The sequence below is a fragment of the Natator depressus genome, chromosome 2, assembly GCF_965152275.1.
Source record: "Natator depressus isolate rNatDep1 chromosome 2, rNatDep2.hap1, whole genome shotgun sequence".
Taxonomy (NCBI): Eukaryota; Metazoa; Chordata; order Testudines; family Cheloniidae; genus Natator; species Natator depressus.
This window is the reverse complement of record NC_134235.1, coordinates 244513514-244531589: the sequence shown is the minus strand read 5'-3', so window position 1 is coordinate 244531589 and position 18076 is coordinate 244513514. Positions and strand designations below refer to the sequence as shown.

General features: G+C 35.9%; 1 protein-coding gene across 1 annotated transcript in view; it reads left to right on the top strand.

The window, feature by feature from the left end:
* The window catches only part of UBE3C (ubiquitin protein ligase E3C), a 173446-nt gene that overhangs the window by 52878 nt on the left and 102492 nt on the right, over positions 1–18076 (top strand). Inside the window, exon 10 of the mRNA XM_074946275.1 lies at positions 2124–2311. Within this exon, the coding sequence (XP_074802376.1) occupies positions 2124–2311 (188 nt within the window). The remainder of the gene's footprint in view (positions 1–2123; positions 2312–18076) is intronic.

The window sequence follows — 18076 nt, the reverse complement described above, 5'->3', positions numbered from 1 at the left end:
AGAGGTAAGCAGACTTGTTTGTCTTAGTGATTTGCTGAACAAGAAGTAGGAGTGAGTGGGCTTGTAAGCGCTAAAGTTTTACATTTTTTTTGTTTTTGAGTGCAGTTACATAAAAAAAAAAAATCTACATGTGTAAGTTGCACTTTCACGATAAAAAGACTGCACTACAGTACTGGTATGAGGTGAAAAAATATTTAATACATTTCATTTGTTGTTCTGTTTAACCATGTGATTAAAACTGCGATGAATCACGATTAATTTTTTTAATGGCGATTAATTTTTGAGTTCATCACATGAGTTAACTGCAATTAATCAACTGCCCTAATTTATTATATTATATTAATATTTCTATTAGCTATCAACATTTTAAAGTATACGCTGCTCCTTCCCCTCATTCATTAGTGGAACTTTAGCTTTGTAGCAAAATATATATAATACATTGACTTTATATGTCAGTCTCATTTCTTTAGGGTGCTTTCCAAGCTACTATTAACTTACTTTTAAAGATTTTTTTAAATTAAAGATTTTGAAGTCTTATTTTGCATAGTTTTGATAATGTAAATGCTGGCAGATCTTTAACTAAATGTTCCATGGAAGTTTGTGGTTTGGCACCTGAAGGCTGGTTTGGTAAAAATGGAATCTAAGGGTCTGTTCAGAGACAATTTACAATAATTGATAAATACCCGACTGTATCTGACTTAAAACAGAATAGGCAAAACCTCCCCCGAGGAGACTCCACTGCTTAATAGCACTCTGCCACATAGATTCATAGATACTAAGGTCAGAAGGGACCATTATGATCATCTAGTCTGACCTCCTGCACAACGCAGGCCACAGAATCTCACCCACCCACTCCTGCGAAAAACCTCTCACCTATGTTTGAGCTACTGAAGTCCTCAAATCGTGGTTTAAAGACTTCAAGGAGCAGAGAATCCTCCAGCAAGTGACCCGTGCCCCATGCTACAGAGTAAGGCGAAAAACCTCCAGGGCCTCTTCCAATCTGCTCTGGAGGAAAATTCCCTCCCGACCCCAAATATGACAATCAGCTAACCCCTGAGCATATGGGCAAAATTCACCAGCCAGATACCCAGGAAAGAATTTTCTGTAGTAACTCAGATCCTACCCCATCTAACATCCCATCACAGGCCATTGGGCCTATTTACCATGAATATTTAAAGATCAATTAATTACCAAAATCATGTTATCCCATCATACCATCTCCTCCATAAACTTATCGAGTTTAATCTTAAAGCCAGATAGGTCTTTTGCCCCACTGCTTCCCTTGGAAGGCTATTCCAAAACTTCATTCCTCTCATGGTTAGAAACCTTCGTCTAATTTCAAGTCTAAACTTCCCAATGACCAGTTTATATCCATTTGTTCTTGTGTCCACATTGGTACTAAGCTTAAATAATTCCTCTCCCTCTCCGGTATTTATCCCTCTGATATATTTATAGAGAGCAATCATATCTCCCCTCAACCTTCTTTTAGTTAGGCTAAACAAGCCAAGCTCCTTGAGTCTCCTTTGATAAGACAGGTTTTCCATTCCTCGAATCATCCTAGTAGCCCTTCTCTGTACATCTGCCCTTCTCTTTCCCCCTCCCGCCCGTGAGCACTTTATGTACGTGTGTGTGTGTGTGTGTGTGTGTGTGTGTGTATGTATGTGTGGCTAGAGAGACAGTGAAAGATTTGAGTGCTCCCATTCATGGGCTAAATCATCATAGTTCAGTGATGTTTGTGGAGCTGTAATATTTCACACTGGCTAGGGATCTGGCCATATGCGTGGACATGGGAAGTAGGCATATATAGGTCTGCTCCAAAGCCCATTGAAGTCAAAGATGGTCTTTCTAGTGCCTTCAGCAGGCATTGGATCAGGCACATATTGTACTGACTCATGTACCTGCCTGTGTTTGGGGGGGAGGGGTGGGGTGAGGTGGGGTTTAAATCACCTCCAAAATATTTTGCTGTAACCTGTGAAATGGTTTTTAATACATTTATTTTGTGGGGGAGTGAATTGTGTTAATTATAGTAAAATTCTGAAGCTTTGTTTAAAGAAACTGTAGGCTCCATAGTGTTAAAAGTTTAAGAAGTCTTCAAAACTGATCGTTTTTTGGTATATTTACAGGGTGACGGGAGAATATCAGTACAGTATATAACTGAGGAGTGTCTAAAGAAACTGGATACAAAACAGCAGACAAACACTTTACTGAATATGGTCTGGAGAGATTCAGCTAGTGAAGAAGTCTTCACGCTGATGGCATCAATCTGCCACACACTAATGGTGCAACACCGAATGATGGTGCCAAAAGTCAGGCAAGTACCAATAATATGGAACTATAACTCTGGCGGGCCTAAAACTTTGACTCTGGTTTGTAGTCGCATGCAAGCCTGTAATGATGATGATCTGCTTGTCTGTCAACTTTTTGGTGTTGTGCTCAATCATGGTATTGAAATGTATAAGAATCCTGCTTTTCGTGTACTTTAGGGAGAAAACTTCTTTTATAATGCAATACTGTGCCTGTTGAGTGTGCTTCCTGCTCATTCTGGAGAGGACCACTGCATACATAAGTGTGCACCCCTCATTTATTGTTAATGCGTTCGCCAGTAAAATTAGCATTTCACCTGTATTTCAGTCATAGGTGTCTGAAGCTGGTAGGGTATTCATGATCAGGTGCGCGTGTGTGTGTGTGTGTGTTTGGAGGAGTGTGTGGCTTCAAATCCTAAATATAGGTGAAAATTTGGAGCTATTAATTTTGTAGAGTCCCTTTAAAAAGATTGAAAAATACAGGTAGCTATGATGAGACTTAGCTTCCTGTATTCAAAATAAAGATCCTGATTATATTTTTATCAAATTATTTAATTCAAATGGCACATCAGTAATATTAAATAGGGCTGTCAAGCGATTAAAAAAATTAATCCCGATTAATCTTGCGATTAAACAAATAGAATACCATTTATTTAAATATTTTTGGACGTTTTCTACATTTTCAAATACATTGATTTCAATTACAACACAGAATACAAAGTGTACAGTGCTCACTTTATATTTATTTTTGATTTCAAGTATTTTCACCGTAAAAAAACAAAAGAAATAGTATTTTTCAATTCACCTAATACAAGTACTATAGTGCAATCTCTTTATCATGAAAGTTGAACTTACAAATGTGGAATTGTGTAAAAAAACCCCAAAAACCTGCATTCAAAATAAAACAGCATAAAATGTTAGAGCCTGCAAGTCCCCTCAGTCATACTTCAGCCAATCGCTCAGACAAACAAGTTTGGTTACAATTTGCAGGAGATAATGTCACCTGAAAGTGAGAACAGGCATTCACATGGTACTGTTGTAGCCGGAGCTGCAAAATATTTACGTGCCAGATGCACTAAAGATTCATGTGTTCCTTCATGCTTAAACCACCATTCCAGAGGACATGCATCCATGCTGATGACAGGCTCTGCTCGATAACGATCCAAAGCAGAGTGGACCGATGCATGTTCATTTTCATCATCTGAGTCAGATGTCACCAGCAGAAGGTTGATTTTTTTTTTTTTTTTGGTGGTTCCGGTTCTGTAGTTTCCACATCTGAGTGTTGCTCTTTTAAGTCTTCTGAAAGCATGCTTCACACCTCGTCCCTCACGGATTTTTGAATGCACTTCAGATTCTTAAACCTTGGGTCGAGTTCTGAAGCTATTTTTAGAAATTTCACATTGGTACCTGCGTTTTGTCAAATCTGCTGTGAAAGTGTTCTTGAACATGTTCTGGGTCATCATCTGAGACTGCTATAACATGAAATATATGGCAGAATGCAGGTAAAACACAACAGGAGACATACAGTTCTCCCCCAAGGAGTTCAGTCACAAATGTAATTAACACATTCTTTTTTTAATGAGCATTATCAGCATGGAAGCATGTCCTCTGGAATGGTGGCCGAAGAATGAAGGAGCATACGAATGTTTAGCATATCTGACACGTAAGTACCTTGCAACGCTGGCTACAAAAGTCCCATGCGAATGCTTGTTTTCACTTTCTGGTGATGTAAACAAGAAGTGGGCAGCATTATCTCCTGCAAACTTTAACCAAACTTGTTTGTCTGAGCAATTGGCTGAAATAGGATTGAGTGGACTTGTAGGCTCTAAAGTTGGACATTGTTTTATTTTTGAATGCAGTTTTTTTGTACATAATTCTACATTTGTAAGTTCAATTTTCATGATAGAGATTGCACTATAGTACTTGTATAAGGTGAATTGAAAAATACTATTTCTTTTGTTTTTACAGTGCAAATATTTGTAATAAAAAATATGAAGTGAGCACTGTACACTTTGTATTCTGTGTTGTAATTGAAATCAATATATTGAAAATGTAGAAAACATCCAAAAATATTTAATAAATTTCAATTTGTATTTTATTGTTTAACAGTGCGAATAATCACGATTAATTTTTTTGAGTTAATCGCGTGAGTTAACTGATTAATTGACAGCCCTAATATTAAACTATTCTGGAGTAACTAGTTTTAGTTAAAAACGTGTTCATTTACTGGTAGTAAAATGAAAAGCTCTAAGTATTTTTGGTATGTATTAAACATAATCAATTCAAACTGCATTGTAAACAATGATACACCAAACTAATTAGATTCTATCTTAGCCCAGTGGTGTTTATAGCTTTTAGAGGAAGTAAGATGTCAGTGAAACTGTGATTGCTCGATTAGGGTAATTAGCTCTTTGTAGATTAATTGCATTAGGACAGGATGTGAGATCTGAAGATCATAGCAGCAGCTGAATTAGTACGCTTGTTTTATTGTTGCAGCTAGTCCATTGCCTTGGATAATAATTACTGGATTTAAATGCATCACTGCTCTGGCTTGAATTTACTGGTAAACTGTGTGGAAAAGGTGCTTAATGAATAAAGAAGTCTTTTTTAGCCTTAATTGTATGAGTAAGGCATCTGTTCCTCTGAGGAACCATAGATAGAAGTTTGTAATTATTTGTGGTAATGGATTAGGTGTTATGCATTAATATATATGTCACAGGTTTTGTAAGATGGTTCAACAACTTAGAAATATGCAAACCTATGTTAAATCAGTTAGAGTAACACAGCTGTTCCATGCTGTAATTATTTTGGAATAGTTACTGAAAAGATGAGTTTGTCTTCTACAGAATTAAATATTAGAAACATTGATTTTTCTGTTTTCTCAGGTTATTTATTAGAATAAATATATTTTAAAGGCATATTGTCAGTCTTTCACAGCTAGTTGTTTAGCTAACTTCTTATCTGTTTATAATATCTTTCATTATTAAAACTTGATTGAAGTTGAAAATCAGAGGTTCTGATGCTGGACCCATTGAAGTTAATGATAAAGCTCGCTTTGTCTTCAGTAGGTATGGGATCAGGACCTGTGTTACTTTTCTCCATTTATAATGTTAGGTTACTTTTACAGAATCCTCAACATTGAAAATAGGTTAATCAGTGTAAATGTTTAGCCTGTCGCACTTTGTTTCTCATGTACTAGCACAGTTCTGCTATATTTCATAAGAGCATCTGACAAACAAAACAGTAAAAACTGTCATTGATATTTTTCTCAAATATTTTCATAACATTCTTTCCATTATGTTTTAAAGCTGTCAGTCCTGTAAACACTAACAGATGTATTCAACTTTAAGCATGAGTAGGCCCATTGGCTTCAGTGCAGTTAGTCAGAGAATTAAAGTTAAGCTCACCCATGGAGGTATTTGCAGGATTGAACCCTATATTTTTATATCTCCAGAAGATAAATACAACCTTGGTGTGCTTTTTTTATTACAGTTTTAAATGTTGCCTATCGGTTATGATCCAAAGACCATTAAAGTCAGTTCTTCCATTTGTGTTTAATGGGTTTTGGATCAAACCTGTGCTATCTGGCTGCTATGACAAATATTTGTGTGTGTGTATTGTAAGGAGATTTTGCCTATTGTTTTGAAGTATTGCATTTTGTATATTTTTCACAAGTAGTTCAAAACTTACAGGTCATTTGTTTCAACTTATGTACTATCGCTTTTTTATAGCCTGTTGAGAAAAATGCTCTTCCTTGTTTTAGCATGTATGTTACAAGTTCAGGAGTGCTGATAACTGTAGCTCTTAAGTGCCAGTTACAGATTTAGTTCCCATCACAACTTTAAACTGTAAACAAAGATTCACTTTTATAATAGTATTGTATTGTATTGTATGGCAGATTTAATGTTGCTATTAAAGCTACTCCAAAGTTTGTCTTTTTGAGTCTGGTTTACTTAAAATACCAATTATTTTGAGTAAATAATATTTACATAATAAATTATGATTATTTTGTTGCAGAAACCATGTTAAAATGGGAACATTGGAGGTAAACAAGAATAATGTATTCAAAATAACCTTTCATTTACAATGCATTAGATGTTCTGGGGGAAAAAATTCCCATTAAATTTGAAGTCTCATTGATAAAATTAATCTGGGATCAGCATGAAAATTTTATATATTGAAAAATAGAACTCTCAAATATAAAAGTAAGTCATGTCAATTAAGGCAAAGCTAGTAATGCAGGGCATTGCAAAGTGAGACAGTAAATGAAAATTCCACCATTTAAAACTGAAAATATTGTTAGAACAAAAATTTAGCATAAGTTTAACTCAGATGAGTGGTAGGGAAAGAATGAATGTCTTAAGATTGTGGAGTTTTAAAAAAAGCTTTTTAAAAATGTACAGTTTATTTCCTTTATAATAGAAAAATCTTACCTTACAATGTGTACATACTACATAACTCACTGGAAAGGTAATTCCTTTGCTTTCTATGGATCTTCAATGCAGCTGGAGAGATGCATTGGTTGCAAAGTATTCTAGAAACATAAGGATTGTCATGCTGGATCAGACCATGGTTAAATCTAGTCAGATATCCTGTCCAACTGTGGTCAATACCAGGTACCTCAGGGGAAAGATACAAGAATCTGTGTACTAGGTAGTTATGCGTGTGGGGAATGTTTCTTCCTAACATCAAATAGTCAATGGTTGTCTTCTGCCCTGAACCCATGAGGGTATATGTCCCTATTTTTCTGTCAGTCTTAACATAACTGTGGATAGTCTCATTGTCCAGAAAAATGTCTACTCTTTCTTTGACTGTTGCTAAACTCTTGATCTCATTGATACTTGCTACTGTGAGTTCAATTTAATTTTACATGTTAAAAAATATTTCCTGTTATAAATTTTACATTTTGGCTGGTCAGAATCACTGAATAATCCCTTTGTTCTGTAGTATGAGAGATGTTAAATAGGAATTTCTCTATTCCTTCCCCCCACACCATATCCATGTCCATTTTATTCCTCTCTTCTTTAAACAATCCTAAACTTTTCAATCTCTTCTTATGCAGAAGCCTTCCCATGTATCATTCTCTAATAATTGTAATAATTTTAGTTGCCTATTTCTGGGCCCCATTTATTTCTGCATTGTCTCTTTTTAAGATGGCATGATCAGAACTGAACTGAACTGAACTTCACATAGCAGCAAATGAGAAGTAAAATATGATTTACTGCTTCCATTCTCCTTCTTAATCATATATATATATGAGAGAGAGAACTGAAGCTTTTGAAGGTTAAGTCGTCACTTATACTTGACCCACTATCCATTACCTTTATGATAGTTGCTTTTGTATAGTACATCTATTTAGGTGCAAATTAATTTATTTTTTTCTATTTTACCTAGTATTAGAAACTGATAAAATGTACTTAAATACAACATATCCTAATCTACAGTAATTAATTAGCATGTAAATATGTTCATGCGGAGATCAAGGAAGAAGGAGGCACGCCTCGGGGCCCTATTTCACCCCGGGGTGTTCACTGCTTCCCACCACCCAACACAGATGTAATGAGGTTAAGTGGTGTCCGTATAAAATAAGTAAGAACTATTAATTATTCCTCAAGGAAAGCTTTTAATGATTTTCTACTATAATAACAGCATAAACAAAACAAGAAAAGAAAAACCAAAGACCAACACTGAATAAGAATTAATACAAAAGGCAGATTATACTGAAGACAAGCACAAGTACAAGTAATATTGAGGACCATTTGCGAGTTCCTGAACAGTGACTCTACATATGCTGGTCCTGGCACGTTATAATAAAAGCCCCGAAGACAAGCATAGGTAAAACTATTGTTCACCAGCCCTATATTCCTGGTGTTTTTAAAGGCAACATAAAGCTGATGAACGACAGCGCTACATGCATTTGTTAGGACTATGTAAAAGACAAGCAATAACACATGCAAAGCTATTATGCATCAGCCATCTACTATTGATTTTATACTATGGTATTGATACAACTATGATCAATTCAACTTGAGCGACCAGACTTTTTTACTCCATAGACTTACCCTGCATTTGTCCGAAAAATACGTTACCCTTCAGTCGGCCGTTTTCCGCACTGGCCAGGTACAGACAGTCGAGAAGTGCACGTCCCTTCGGTTCAGGGGGTGTGGGTCAGGTACGACCGACGACACACACACACTTTTGTGCCTTCTCCTTTTTATCTGGTCTCACGGCCGTGGTTTAGAACAGACCAACCAATCAGGGTGGGCCACATCATTTATGTGGTTGCCATCGTATAATTGATGCATAATTAATTTTCGGCCTATCTATTTTCTGTAGCCAACCAGATTTTGAATGTGGGTAATTTTGGATTGATAAGTACATAGGAGTCAGCATAAATCGCTATCTGGTCGCCTCGTTTCCTGACCACAAGTCACGAGCATAAGCGTTATTTTTTGCAAGGCTTGCATTTTGCAGAATACGGAAGTTTGAGGCCTAACATTTGCAATACTTCTGTTTTGTTCAAGCTTGACATGACAGTTGTTCAGTTTTTTCACAGTTCATATATTCTGCATTAACATAGGTGCATTACAGAATCATGTAGTTGAACAGGTCCTTCCGAGGAATTTAAATTGGGTAGATGTGAACAATCCCAATTAAAGGAAGAAGCATAAATGTTGGAAGACATAGTCATAGTCAATCAATGTTGGGAAACCAAATGAGATACAGGGTGAAATACTGACTCTATCAGAGTCAGAGAGAGGTATGCCATTGACTTCAGTGGGTCCAGGGTTTCATCCATTGAGTGTTAAGTTTATACGTAACTTGATAATTTCCTTTATTGGATATTATAAAAAGACCTGACAAGATAACTGAGTCATACACAGCACACACCTGTAACTGTTGATCTAGGAGGGATTTTGAAGGCTCTTTGTTGGAAATGTTGCATGCTCAATGACTTATTTAGGCCATTTATGCAGGTACTTTACTTTTAAGCATCTGAGTCATGTCACTCATTTCAAAAATAGTCTGGGGCTACACAAAATGCTTAAAATTAAGCACTTGTGTAATATTTTCAGGATCAGGGCCTTATTGATTAGCAGCCTTCTGACTGTTTTGTGTAGGGCAATTGCTAATTTAAGTAAAACTGCTTCATAGTAACAATACATTACTACTGTTTGACTTTCAAAACACTGCTAATCTTCTCACATGGGCAGATGAGTTGGAAAACTGACATTGTAGTGTAATGTTAGCAGTCTGCTTTCATGTGTAAAGGGAAGTTATTTAGTATTTCCACATGGCTACCTTTGTATATCTTTCTGGGAGCTTTCTTATTTTATCAAGCACATTTTGGATTTATTTCTTGTATTTGCTCTTATGTTTTTTCTATGAGTTAGCACTATTGCATATATTTTTTTTAAAACCTTTTTACCTTATCCGCATTATGCCATTTTGTTGTGATATATATTCAGAAAAAAAGATTTCATTTGCAGTTTTATGCCAGAGGAGTTGTATGGCTCATTTAATGGTACTCACATATGCTATTTTCTACCTGTGACACCTGGCAGTTCGAAGGAAGTGTCAAAATACACTGCTCCTGCAATAGTGACCTTTACTAGACTGTATGAGCTTGTCTCATTCTATTGTATTCTCTTCATTAACTTAAATGGTCTCAGTGGGAAACTGGGCTCAATTTATGACCTAGACTGAAAATCTTGCCTTTAACTAATTAACTTATAGTGGTGCCTCAGCTAAATAAAGCTTAATGGGTCATTTAATCTATCCAATTGCACAGAAGGAATTTGACACTTTTTTAAAACCATGGGTGCCCAAAAATACCTTTTTAATAAATACATATAAATCATGTGCCCTTTGTGAACAATTAGATACCTGCAGAGAGAAACTGCAGGGTTCCCTGTAAATAGTCATTATATACTTAGATATAGCAGTAGAGATCATTTGATTTAACATGTTGAAAATAGATATAGCAAAAGTCATTGCATTAAATTTAACTCCTAAGTGCTAAATTATGAGAACATTAGTTGTACCTAAGGTTGAGTTGGTTGATTTTTTGCACTTGAAGCAGGGATTCAACCTCTTTATTATATAGAAAATACCACATCTCCTCCCAAAAATTACAGCACTCACTTTGAATATAATATGAATTTTCTGAAAATATACCAATGCATCTGTTAGTCAGTCTGTTAGTTATCCCTTTTAGAAAAAAATTTAATTAAAAGATTTTGTATACCTTCCCTGTCTCCCCCTCCCCCACTCACCCAGTGCGCACACATGCACAATAATCTCGGTAATGGAACAGATAACAGAGAGAGGGATTTTGAAGAACAGAACAGGAGGCAAGAGAAGACTTGGGTGTAAACTTGCGGTTGCTTTGCACTGTTCCAGAGTGGCATAAATCAGCCAGGGAGTGAATCCAACTATAGAAGTTAAAATAAAAGATTTAATATTGATGTATTATACCATTAGAATTGGTAATATTCTCTGAGTTTATTGTTTTAGTGTTCATGTACATTTAATTAAAAAAAAATGATGGGGGCAGAGTTAAGGTGGTTTAAATTTCCTAACTGTTCATTTTCATATCCGAATTACTTGGATTTCTTTTAAATTTACCTGTAACTCTGAATTTACTGGATTTGTAGCGTTTGGTTTGGAGGATAATTACAACATCACTGAAATGTATTTTACCTGAATGATATGTACATTTAACCTTAACTCAATTTTGATGTTTTTGTCCAGGAATAGTGACTTTAAGATTACATTAAACACAGACTGAACAAGAACAACTAGAGTGTGTTATGTCTCTCTTTAGCTCTTAAATTTTTCCGTGACCGATAATGTACACCAGGAAAGACCAGAAGAATTTAAAAGAACAGCTATTTTTGGAAACCTTTACAAAGAACAGAATTCTTGAAAGCCTTATTTGCATTTGTTATTTACCTTAACTAAAATTATTGCCTTCTACTTTGAGAGCAGGTTTCAGCACTAATTACATACGTTTTATGGCCGCTCCTTTGGTTACAATGGATGACGCTTCATTGGAGTCGCACAAATGTAAAACTGTTGTAACATGGTGAATCAAGCCTTGTTTATTGGGCTAACGGCTGTTTTGTGGTAATGGCTAAGAATCCAAAGCATAGAATATCAATATTTCACAAGTGCAGGACATATCTGTAAAATATAATGAGTGATACAGTAAAATCTTCAGTCCTATCTATGTTAAGTTAGAAGGGCTGGTTTTCAGAGGTTCTCAACATCTGCAGCTCTCTGTTGATCAGTTGGAGCTATGGTTGCTTACCACTCTAGAATTCAGGCCATAATATTTAGCAATTGCTCCAGTTGAACCTGTGAATCATTTGGGTGAAGTTTTCAGAGTTCTGAAAGATGGATAAAACTGAGGCAACTGTTATTATTCTAAGCTCTTAAAGTTTTCCTATTTTTTTAGAAATACTACTGAACATTGCCAGAACAAATGAAAAAGCAAATTACATTATGATAGGAAGTCCAGTATCCATGATGTTTGTTCATTTCAGCTAAAACTAGTACATAATTTCCTGGGATGATTGTAAAATTAACAGGTTTTTACTTGGATGTCCTAGGAGACCTAAAGGCACTCTGCCAAATAGCTTTTCTTTTTGAAGCTGAGGCCAGGAACTGAAGGTCATTGCACAAATTCCTCTGCTTTGAAACCAAGACATTCAAGTTAATGTCATTTTAGATATTTCAATGTTAAAAGAGAAAATACCTGTTCTTTATTTAAATAATTTAATAAGTCTCCAGTGACGACTAATGCATAATTTCCACTCAAATATCAGAATAATATGAATCTGGAAGAAAGTAAAATTATTGAGTCCCAATATGAGTGGATAAAAATAAATGATTTTAAAAAAATCTTATTTTTTTGAAATTAGATTAAAATTTTTTATATAAATTAGATGTTTAAAAAATTAAATATATATATTTTAAAAATTAAATTTGAAATTGACCACCTATGATAAAACTAGGGTTGTCAAGCAATTAAAAAAATTAATCGTGATTAGTCGTACTGTTAAACAATAATAGAATACCACTTACTTAAATATTTTTGGATGTATTACAACACAGAATACAAAGTGCACAGTGTCCACTTTATATTTATTTTTTATTACAAATATTTGCACTGTAAAAAACAAAAGAAATAGTATTTTTCAATTCACCTTGTACAAGTACTGTAATGCGATCTTTTTATCATGGAAGTTGAACTTACAAATGTATTATGTACAAAAAATAACTGTATTCAAAAATAAAACAATGTAAATCTTTACAGCCTCCAAGTCCACTCTGTCCTACTTGTTGTTCAGCCAGTCGCTCAAACAAGTTTGTTTATAATTGCAGGAGATAATGCTGCCCTCTTCTTGTTTACAGTGCCACCTGAAAGTGAGAATAAGCGTTCACATGGCACTGTTGTAGCTGGCATCGCAAGATATTTACATGCGAGGTGTGCTAAAGATTCGTATATCCTTTCATGCTTCAACCACCCTTCCAGAGGACGTGTGTCCATGCTGATGATGGGTTCTGCTCGATAATGATCCAAAGCAGAGTGGACCAACGCATATTCGTTTTAATCATCTGAGTCAGATGCCACCAGCAGAACGTTGATTTTCTTTTTTGGTGGCTCGGGTTCTGTAGTTTCTGCATTGGTGTGTTGCTCTTTTAAGACTTCTGAAAGCATGCTCCACACCTCGTCCCCCATTTTGGAAGGCACTTTAGATTCTTAAACCTTGGGTCAAGTGCTATAGTTATCTTTAGAAATCTCGCATTGGTACCTTCTTTGCGTTTTATCAAATCTGCAGTAAAAGTATTCTTAAAATGAACAACATGTGCTGGTTCATCATCGAAGACTGCTATAACGTGAAATATATGGCCGAATGTGGATAAAACAGAATAGGAGACATACCATTCTCCCCCAAGGAGTTCAGTCACAAATTTAATTAACACATTTTTTTAATGAGCATCATCAGCATGGAAGCATGTCCTCTGGAATGGTGGCCAAAGCATGAAAGGGCATATGAATGTTTAGCATATCTGGTACATAAATACCTTGCAGTGCTGGCGACAAAAGTGTCATATGAAGGCCTGGTCTCGCCTTCTGGTGACACTGTAAATAAGAAGCAGGCAGCATTATCTCCTGTAAATGTAAATGTACTTGTTCATCTTAGTGATTGGTTGAACAAGAAGTAGGACGAAGTGGACTTTCAGCTCTAAAGTTTTACACTGTTTTGTTTTTGAGTGCAGTTATGTTAAAAAAAAAAAATCTACATTTGTAAGTTGCACTTTCAGAATAAAGAGACTACTATGGTACTTGTATGAGGTGAATTGAAAAATACTATTTTGTTTACATTATTTTTATTACAAATATTTGCACTGTAAAAATGACAGTGAGCACTATATACTTTGTATTCTGTGTTGTAACTGAAATCAATATATTTGAAAATGTAGTAAAACATCCAAAAATATTTAATACATTTCATTTGGTATTCTATTGCTTAACGGTGTGATTAAAACTGTGATTAATCGCGATTAATTTTTTTGTTAATCATGAGAGTTAACTGTGATTAATCGACAGCCTTAGTTAAAATGTAAACCTACTATAACCTACTAAAATCATTTAAATAAAAAATGTGCTGTCAATGACCCCTCCTCAAATTTAAATGAGTTAAAGGATCGTGCTTTTTAAATTTATACAGAATTGGGGGAAAACATCTAACTTTTGAGGTCAACTCAAGCTTTTTAAATATGCCACAATGTCATGTATTATATTAAGTATCTATATTTTGTTGTCCGACAACGCCAGAAGGAGGACAGGAGACACTGGGTGTATTTTAATTAGGCCGCAACTGTATTCCTAAATGTCTGTAAGTACCTGGTAGATAAAAGTGTCCAGTGCAGGTAATTCCATAATTGTTTACATATACCTGGAAAGGCTGCTGCCAGCCCTCTGCCTTTACCCATCCTGGTCCCCAGCCATCGTGCTGCTGGGACCCCCCCTTGAATGAGGACTAAGTTGTGGGTTGGCTCCCTGCCATAGGAGCCACGAACACCGTTTCTGCTCCTTTAAAGAATAGCTCCCTTATCCTTTACTAATCCATTTAATGAGATCACTGTATCACTTCCCTCTGGAGTACCTGTACTGGGACATTGGCCACAAGGAGGCGCCAGCAATTAGTTTGGAGTTTAAAAAGCAGAAAAGCTTATTTTCCCATTCCAATCTATGAATAAAAAAGAGGTGGGAAAGAATCAGACCTATTAATTCTAAAAACTTGAAGGACATGGGGCCAAATTTCAAATATATTTAAGCACCTAAAGAGGCAGACAGGTCCCTAGTAGGATTTTTCAAAAGCACTTAAGCAGATTTGGCTCCCAACTCCCATTGATTTCAGTTCCCATTGATTTCGGATACCTAAGCTGCTTAGACGCTTTTGAAAATCCACTAGGCACCTCTCTACATCTTTAGGCACCGAAATAGATTTGAAAAGCTGGCCCAGGGTGACCAAAACCAATGTGTCAATTCATTAACTACAGATAATACTTCCTTTGTGTAATAAATCAGTTAATTTTAAATGCAAAACATGTTTAGATTAATTTATGTTCCCTTCTGTATCTAGTGGAGTTAAGGTAGTTTTATTTAACTAACAAATAGCCATATTAAAAGGGCGGTGCTGTACAATTTATTGAATTCCAATGTCCACCCAAACACATCTTGACACAAATCATGAGTACAAAACTATCATGTAGTAAATAAGAAATGCCATTCACCACTTTCTAACATAACATAAAAAATATGTAAAAAGTATGTTAAGCTATATGATTACTTAAATCAAAAAGAAGTACCAAATCAAATGACTATCTTTAAATATAGCCAAATAAAGATAATGGATTTCAACAAGGCAGACTTTAGTAAACTCAATTCCATAGGAAACAAGTCTAAGAGAAAAAAGTTGGTAATTTTTTTAGAAAGACATTATTAAGGGCACGAGCAAACTGTCTAAGTGCATAGGAAAGATGGGTAAGAGGGAAGGTAGGTAGGTAAAAGACAACCCTGGCTTAACCAGGAGATCTTCCTTGACCTGAAACTCAGAAAATAGTCATACAAAAAGTGAAAATTAGGTCAAATTATGAAAGATAAATGTGAAAAAATAACACAAGCATGTGGGACCAAAATGTAGAAAGGCCAAGGCCAGATTAAACTAGTTAAGGACATAAAGGATAATAAGAAAACATTTTACAAATATGCTAGACAAAAGAGGAAGACCAAGGACAGGGTAGGCCCTTTACTCAGTGACGAGAGAAGGACAATATGAGAAAACGCAGTAATGGCTGAAGCGTTAAATGCCTTTTTTTCCTGCCAGTTTTCACCAAATATTTTTTTAGCAGTGATTAGATGACTAACATAGTGAACATCAGTGTAAATGGGATAGCATCTGAGGATAAAACAGAAAAAGAACAAGTTAAGAATTACTTAGTCAAGTTAGATGTTCTCAAGTCTGCCAGGCCTGATAAAATACATCCTAGAATAGTTAAGGGACAGGCTGAAGAGATTTCTGACCCACTAGCGATAATCTTTGAGAAATCATGGAGGATGGGAGAGATCCCAGAGAACTGTTAAAGGGCAGTATAGTACCTATCTATAAAAATGAGAATAAGGACAACCCAGGGAATTATAGGCTGGCTAGCTTCTCTTTGGTGCTCAGAAAGATAATAGAGCAAATAATTAGTTTGTAAGCACCTAGAAGACAATATGGTAATAAGTAATAGTCAACATGAATTTGTCAAGAACAAATAATGTCAAACCAACTTAATATCCTTTGAGAGGATAACAAGCCTTGTGGCTAGGGGAAAGCAATAGATGTGATATATCTCTACTTTAGAAAGGCGTTTGATAGTGTCTCCTATGACGATTCATCAACGAACTAGAGAAATGTAGCATAGATGAATCTACTGTAAGGTTGGATGCACAACTGGTTGGAAAAGCATACTCAAAAAGTAGTTATCCATGGTTCATAATTAAGCTGGAGGGACATATCGAGTGGGGTCCCATAGGGATCATTCCTGGGACCTATTCTATTCGGTGTCTTCATAAATGATTTGGATAATGGCAGAGAGAGAACACTTATAAAGTTTGCAGATGCTCCCAAGGGTTGGGAAGGGTTGCAAGTGCTTTGGAGGACAGGATTAGAATTCAAAATGATCTTGAGAAACTGGACAAATGGTCTGAAGTAAATAAGATGAAATTCAATAAGGACAAAGGCAAAGTAGTACTCTTAAGAAGGAATAGTCAATTGCACAAATACAAAAAGGGAAAATGACTGCCTAGGAAGGAATACTGCAGAAAAGGATCTGGGGATTAAAGTGGAGCACAATTTAAATATGAGTCAACAAAGAGTAAGTGGACACAGATCAGACGTCAAGAATTATAACATTCAAAAACCAGGCGGAGAACACTTCAACCTCCCTTGACACTCAATTACAGACCTAAAAGTGGCAATTCTTCAACAAAAAAACCTTCAAAAACAGACTACAACGAGAAACTGCAGAACTGGAATTAATTTGTAAACTGGACACCATTAAATTAGGCTTGAATAAAGACTGGGAGTGGATGGGTCATTACACAAAGTAAAACTATTTCCCCATGCTAATTTTCCCCCCTACTGTTACTCACACCTTCTTGTCAACTGTTTGAAATGCGCCATCCTGATTATCACTACAAAAGTTTTTTTTCTCCTGCTGATAATAGCCCACCTTCATCGATTTGTCTCATTATAGTTGGTATGGCAACCCCCATCTTTTCATGTTCTCTGTGTATATATCTATCTGTCTATATCTGTATATATCTTCCTACTGTATTTTCCATTCCATGCATCTGATGAAGTGGGTTTTAGCCCAGGAAAGCTTATGCCCAAATAAATTTGTTAGTCTCCAAGGTGCCACAAGTAGTCCTCGTCCCTCCTGTCAGAGGGGGGTTGCAATGCAATGAAGTTTGAGAACCCCTGGGTTAGACAAATACCTGTGAGGAAATGGTCTAGATAATACTTGACTAAGTATTAGCAACCAGTGCAGGGGACTAGACTAGATGACCTATTGAAGTCTGTTACAGTCCTACATTCTATGATTCTGTGTTTGATTGCAGATCAGCATGTTTAATGGTTATACCAACCAAAGAGAATGAATCTATGAAAATAACTACAAAGTACAAAAGTACAAAATAACTACACAAGTACAAATGCAAAACAAGGTTTAAAAATTAACTATTTAAATCAAGGTTTCCTGCTTGCTGATTTAACTGATGGTTAAAATCCATATTTGAACACAAGGGGCTCCTTGCATTCCTTCATCTCCCCCCCCCAGCTCCTTGTGTTCCACCCTCCCATTCCATTCTATTTCAAGGACTCCCTACAACCCCCCTTCTTTTAGTTTTTTGTATTTTCACCAAAATCAATAGGATTTTGCTCATTGATGCCTAAAACAGTCCCTGAAATTTCACAGTTCTCATATTACAGATAGACCTGGGTTTTAACCATAACCCCCTTATCGCCCACACAGAATATTGTCTCACCTGGGTTTGGAGGTGCTTTAAATCAGGCTAGCTGGCTATGGATTGTGGTGGGTGGCTTAGAACCTGGACTCCATTTTAACTTGGACTCGACCCTGCCAAGTACAGTAAAAGCTTTTTAATCTGGAATGTTGGGGCAATGGGGCAGTGCTGGTAAGTGAAAAATTCC